This window comes from Pollicipes pollicipes, unplaced genomic scaffold, assembly GCF_011947565.3.
Source record: "Pollicipes pollicipes isolate AB1234 unplaced genomic scaffold, Ppol_2.1 Scaffold_3447;HRSCAF=4054_pilon_pilon_pilon, whole genome shotgun sequence".
Classification (NCBI taxonomy): Eukaryota; Metazoa; Arthropoda; class Thecostraca; order Pollicipedomorpha; family Pollicipedidae; genus Pollicipes; species Pollicipes pollicipes.
Genome location: NW_023596297.1, coordinates 5,831,507 through 5,838,469, shown reverse-complemented (window position 1 = coordinate 5,838,469; position 6,963 = coordinate 5,831,507). Strand labels below are relative to the sequence as shown.

The 6,963-nt window shown below is 54.9% G+C and overlaps 1 protein-coding gene across 1 annotated transcript in view; it reads left to right on the top strand.

The window, feature by feature from the left end:
• Positions 1 to 1,845, top strand: part of LOC119091531 (metalloprotease TIKI1-like) — a 24,577-nt gene extending 22,732 nt beyond the window's left edge. Inside the window, 1 exon segment of the mRNA XM_037214340.1 lies at positions 1,743 to 1,845. Coding sequence (XP_037070235.1) covers positions 1,743 to 1,845 — 103 coding nt within the window.
• Positions 1,846 to 6,963: the final 5,118 nt, after the last annotated feature.

Below are 6,963 nucleotides of genomic sequence, written 5' to 3'. Positions count from 1 at the left end.
CACACTATGTTTTACACACACACACACACACCCACACACACACCACACACACACACACACACACACACACACACACACACACCCACACACACACACACACACACACACACACACACACACACACACCACACACACACACACACACCACACACACACACACACACACACAACCACACACACCACACCACACACACACAACCACACACACACACACACCCACACACACACACACACACACACACACACACCACACACCCACACACACACACACACACACCACACACACACCCACACACACACACACACACACACACACACACACACACACACACCCACACACACACACCCACACCACACACAACACACACACACACACACACACACACACACACACCACACACACACACCCACCACACACACACAACACACCACACACACCACACACACACACACACACACACACACACACACACACACCACACACACACACACACACACCACACCACACACACACACACCACACACACACACACACACACACACACTCCACACACACACACACACACACACACACACCACACACACCCACACACACACACACACCAACGCATGTACATATACGCGTATATATATATTATATATATATATATATATATATATATATATATATATATAGCCGCGTGGGTCATGAGCCAAACGATTCAACGTTAGTCAACGAGTCTGAACTGAGCTGAAAAGCGAAATGGCTGCTATCAGCCATGAGCTGAGTCAGATCGCAAAATATGCAAGCCAGTCCCGAGCCGACTCAAAAAACTGGCTGCTGGCAACGGCAATGCATTGCCAGCACCAGGAAATTTTACTTCGTTCCAAGGCTAGAGTTGGGGGTCCCCTCATGCTTTGAGACTTGATATATTGGAAGGCTCGTTTGCTAAAAATTGCGTTGGATGATATGGATTTGTCTTGTTCTTAACGTTCAGACCAATCAAAAGCCTGCACACATAAAATACAACCGGGTTTTAACACCACCACAGCAAGTTGTCAACTTGTCACCAGCGCAATACATCTACTAGTTATTGCTGAGAATTAGGGTTATGTAATACGCTCCGTGCACCTTATTCACACGAAGGACATTTATACATTGAGGCAATGTGGGCTAGATGTTGGGGTCGATGAATGATTGGCTGTTGTTCTGGGAATGGCTGTGCATGAATGGAAATCACTGGAATGTGGATCGATGACCCATGACAATAACCTGGTTTGCTGGCATTTCGTCTGACCGGCATATGCTTATGTCATACACGTCAATACTTTTGCTTTGTCCTGGGCGCTTTGTCCAGGCCCTAGACATGTAGGCGCAAAACGACCTCGACGCCGGCGCGCCCTTAAACGCCAGGCCGCCACCACAGTCGCCATGCAGGACAATGCCGTCGCTGAGGCCGTTCCACTGGGGTGTCGAGTGGGACGAGGTCACAAGCACGAGGCGACGTGCAAAAGCTGGTGCAAGGCGTCTGCTCAGGGGACTCAGCAGAACACATGTGAAAGCTGGGCCTCTTCTCAATGCTTTCATTCGGGCAGGAAGGTCACAACCGTCCGGTGGACGCACCTTCAGCCATACCGCTACCCTAGAGGTGAACTGCTTTCGTCCAGACTCGGTCTTATTCCGCGGAAGAGGAGCTTGCTACCGCCTCTGATATTGCGAGTGCTGGCCCGATGACGCAGGACCGGCGCTGCCACCGTCACAGGCTCATATGCCTCGGTCGACCGACGGAGGCTGGCCACGGTGTCGAGCTGGTGGGGATGACCAGCCGGCACTCTCACCAGAGACCTCAGCGACTTCTGCTGTGATCATGTTTTCGCCTGTCAGACGCAACCCGAGACCAGAAGGTAACACATTGCCGATGTTATGAGTAAACTGTCCATTTGTCGCCCTATGCACAGATACCTTCCACGGTACATACGGTATCAGACGGACGACATGGCCAATCCATCTGCCAGATTAGGCAACAGGTCAGTTTGGAGGTCATGTTTGACGTGGAACAGTGACAGTGATGTGCCCAAGCAGTGCCTCACGATCTGGCCAATGCGTTGTTAAAAACCCTATGACAGTCAAATGTGACGTCCGGGCTCTTGACCGCCTTTGTTAAGAAGCATCTTCAAATTAATTAGCCTCGTGCCAAGCGACTGAGATTTTGACGCGATTCAAACATGGCCGTCTGAGTTTTGTTTCCGTCTTTATCTTCGGGCGTCTCTTCGAAACCACAATGTCAAAGAAGCGAAACTGCGTCCATTTTCAGAGCTTTCGAGCCATGCCATGCTTTTTCCATGAAAGGACCCTAATTGCTATCAGCGCGCTAAACTACATCTGAAGCGTCATCGTATGAAGGAAGGCCGTTGCTGTAAAGACGATGACCGAAGGCCAGGAGGAGACCGCTGAAGTACTGAGAGGGATGGAGAGCGCGCGTGCCGTCTGGATCCGGGGGTGCGCGATGGAAGCAGCGCTCATGACATTGGGTTTGTGGGAAAATGGTTCGGAACCAACCGGCATACACTAAGCGCACAGCTGCGTTCTCCTCTAAAGGTCCGCACCATACGATCCATAAACATCAAAGAATTTAGATTAAATCCAAAAACAACACGGGCATTGAGGTGTCCTCCCAACTTTATGGCGTGATATGCTTTGTTCGCTAGACATAGAAAACTGCTTCACAGTCGTATACATTTAAACAAAAACTGCATCGATTTAAATACACAAGAATTTCTATTAAGGTGAGAGTTCAGTTGTCCCTGTATCAGTTTTTCAACATTTTTTTCCGGCTGTCGGGATGATGGAAATCGATGTAAACTTCATAACATCAGATGACGTTCCAGCTTTTTGAATCGTATCTGCCAATTAACAACTTACGCGATCCAAAAGAGTGCGAACACGCGGGCTGTGTGGAGTTCACGATACCAAACAGGGTGAATCCGATAACACTGAAGGGCATTTTAAGCGTAGGACGTTGGGATGAATGCATTGGACACACCACCTCATGCCGCACTTTTCAGTCTGAACACGAATCGCCGGCGAGTTCCTGGGTTAACGGTGCGCAAAGCCAGTTGCAACAGCCGACGCCGGCGGCATTTCGCCGGCAGATCGCCACCCTGAATTTGTCGACTTGATCGTGCTCCGCTAAGCGTCGATACGGAGCGTCCCATCCATGGCGGGCGGGCTGGACAGCGCTGGCTCTCTTATACCGGCGACGGCCGGTCGCGTGCTGCGCCACGCTGTGGGCGGCCGGCTGTCTCGCAGCCGCACGCGGATCGCGTCCCGGACGTGGCGCAGTGCTCCTGACAGCACCACCTGGCGCTTCATCCATTTGTATTATTTCCGGCGACCGTCACGGAGACCGGCCCGACGGCCGGCCATGGATAACTTAAGTGACGTCACTGACTGGTGTCGCAGTCGGGTGAGGAGTTTTGACTCGTCGAACAGGTTCGAAGCTTGTCGAGGACGCGGGTGGCATGTTCCTCGAAACAATCTACAACGCCGGCGGGTCGTGCCGGGTCGGACATCGCTGTCCCTTCAGTTCACCTCAAGCGGCCGCCAGCTGGGTCTCGGTCACGTCTAGTTCGCTCCACGGCGTTGCCGTCGCTGGTGCGTGATGGAGTTCGGTGAGGCGGAACAGCGGACCATTGCACGGGTGATGTTGCGGGATTAAGTCGCAGTGCAGCGGGTCCTGTATCGCTGACAGGTGAATGCATGATGATAAAGATGAGATTGAACAGCATATTCTGATGGTCGGCACGTCGTGTCGTTGCGCGTAGCGAGCAGTCCGAGAAGAGAGCCGCGAAGAGTTCAGAGGTGTGTTCAGTGGCCCGGCCCGAATAGTGACCTGAAGTCACTGACCACCGCTAGCGTCCACCGATCACCACCAATCACCACGATCACCGATCACGAATCACCGATCACCGATCACGAACCACCGATCACCGACCACCGATCACCGATCTGAATCACCGATCAACACCCAACGCCCTGTGCCTGGTCGGTATGGGATGCAGCTTGTGGTCCAGCTAGTCAATGCCATGGGTCGGTCCTGCCGGGCGCCTGGTGTGGTGACAGACGGTAGCAGAGCACATCAGGACGTTGCCAGTGGGCACCGTGCTGCATTGTTGTCCACAGGGCCGCGACCCCCAGTTGTCTGATTATCTTTGTCAGGGGTCGTCACAGTCTGAATGATAGCCCGTCACGGACGATCAAACGCGTGAAACACTAATGCGTGCAGGGCGTGAAGGTCAGCACCCCGGGAGCCGCATTTGTGTGGCTGATCTGTGACAGACAGTTTGGCAACTGGGCAAGACGGGTCAGGGACAGCTGTGGCCACTGCGTTATATTTGCTGTGTTTGACCTTTCATTGCCATATTGGGAATCCTGAGACATTGTCTGATTAGGTAGAATTGATTTGATTGTGTAGCGCAGTAAATTCACCGAAATGAGCTGCGTTTTGCAAGGACTCTTTGAAGTTGGATTCCACTTCTTGGATGGTGCCACCAGGGTTCTCGAAAGCAGTGACGTCTAGCATGTTCCAGATCCTAAACCAATCCTTACAAGAATTTCTCTAGTTAAGATCTAAAAGAAGTCGTCGACTCCGGTTTGTGCCGGAGGGAGATGTCGCCGATGGGCCAGGCTTTGGCGCTTCAAATCACGTTAAATTGCGACGAACAGGGCAGCAAAGTTTGATTTATGCACTTGCGTGCCGTTCAGATGACCTCAGTGCGTCTAAAGACTAGGCTTATGAAAAAAGATAAGCGTGTGGTTGACGCAAGCACCTTAATCATTAAGCCTGAGAGGAATTAAACTCAACCGATGCAATCAATCGCGATAATTCTCAGAGGAACTCGGAGTCCGCCCCCGGGTACTGCGTCGCGGAGCGACCGGTATCGAGAAACAATCTCAGAGCCAAACGCTAGGGTTGGCAGAACATGTGTGCTTCACTACGTCCATGACGTCACAAGTGTGAAAGTCTACGTGACGCGCAGCCGACTCACCAAGTCGTAAATCACAGTGCTGGCGTCATCCGCACCCCACAACAGAGCAAAACACAGCGCGTGCAGCACCACCGGCGGACGTGACCGGCCCGGGTCCGCCCCCACGTCTCACGACACGCCAGCAGAGGTCTGAACTCCTCTCAGTACTGGTCCAACTCTCAGCACAGGCCGGGTCCACCCCCCCCCCCCCGTCCCACGACACGCCAGCAGAGGTCCGAGCTCCTCTCAGCACGGGTCCAGCCCCCAGCACAGCCCGGGTCCGCCCCCACGTCCCACGACACGCCAGCAGAGGTCTGAACTCCTCTCAGCACTGGTCCAACTCTCAGCACAGGCCGGGTCAGCCCCCCCCCCCCCCCGTCCCACGACACGCCAGCAGAGGTCTGAACTCCTCTCAGCACGGGTCCAGCTCTCAGCACCAGCAGGGTCTGCCCCCACGTCCCACGACACGCCAGCAGAGGTCTGAACTCCTCTCAGCACGGGTCCAGCTCTCAGCACAGCCCGGGTCTGCCCCCACGTCCCACGACACGCCAGCAGAGGTCTGAGCTCCTCCCAGCACGGGTCCACCCCCAGCACAGCCCGGGTCCGCCCCCACGTCCCACGACACGCCAGCAGAGGTCTGAACTCCTCTCAGCACTGGTCCAACTCTCAGCACAGGCCGGGTCAGCCCCCCCCCCCCCCGTCCCACGACACGCCAGCAGAGGTCTGAACTCCTCTCAGCACCGGTCCAGCTCTCAGCACAGGCTGGGTCCGCTCCCACGCCCCACGACACGCCAGCAGAGGTCCGAGCTCCTCTCAGCACGGGTCCAGCTCTCAGCACCGGCCGGGTCTGCCCCCACGTCCCACGACACGCCAGCAGAGGTCTGAGCTCCTCCCAGCACGGGTCCACCCCCAGCACAGCCCGGGTCCGCCCCCACGTCCCACGGCACGACAGCAGAGGTCTGAGCTCCTCCCAGCACCAGTCCAGCCGTGATGCAGGGGAGAGGTGCTGAACACGTGTTCAGCGGCACTTCAAAGTCCCATGAATGCTTTAGCATGCATATATGGATGCTTTAGTCCCTACGGCATGACGTGGGTGCGGGGCAGGCCGTGCCGTGACGTTGCCTTGCACGGAGGAACCCCTCCGCGCCCCAACGGGCTAAAAGGGAGGGGGACAGTCGGACCGCGAACCGAAACCGCACTTCTTCGGTGGTGGGCTCAGTACGTACTCAGCGAGCTGCGGTCAGCATGCTCTTTGAGCCTTTAGATCCGTTAGTGTATCAAGGAATTCCCATTTCGACCGTTTTGGGACGGACATCCAGCCCGCGATGTCGGCTTGCGCCTGTCTCCCCGGCGAACCTGCCTGATCCGGAGAGGAGAAGGCCTCCCAGCCTGTCTGACGAAAGGGGCTAATGGATAGCGCGTCCAAAAAAAGATCACCTCTTTGCGATCCGCCTTCTTGAGCCGTTTCACTCACCGAGCTCGATTTTGTCGGGCAGGTCCAGCAGCCGGCCTTCACTGACTTCGACCCTCACTTGAATGCTCGAGGTCGTGTGGTTTGCATCGAAGCTGGTTATTGATGCAAAAGCGCTGGGTCGGCCCTTGTATCTGGGAACGAGTCGGCATTCGGACCGTCCACGAATAGCGAATCGAAATGCGAGTCACGAATAGCGGCTTGATCAGCTGCTACCAGAACCAGACGACAAATGGGCTGTTACCGATGCCTTTACATAATACATTACTGCTCAGGCTGGAGCCGTCCAAGATAATCCACTAGTCTGTTATAGATGGTTTGCTGTCGTGCTCCTCACACGCGGCAACACCGTGCATGGATAAAGCGACAGACCTGCGGTTTAGCCTGAGCCTTCAGAGTGGATAGACACAAAAATAGCCATCCGAGCCCAGCAGCCCCTCCCTCTGAGAAAGCTATTACGTCTCCGGCAATGCTAGCACGTGCTT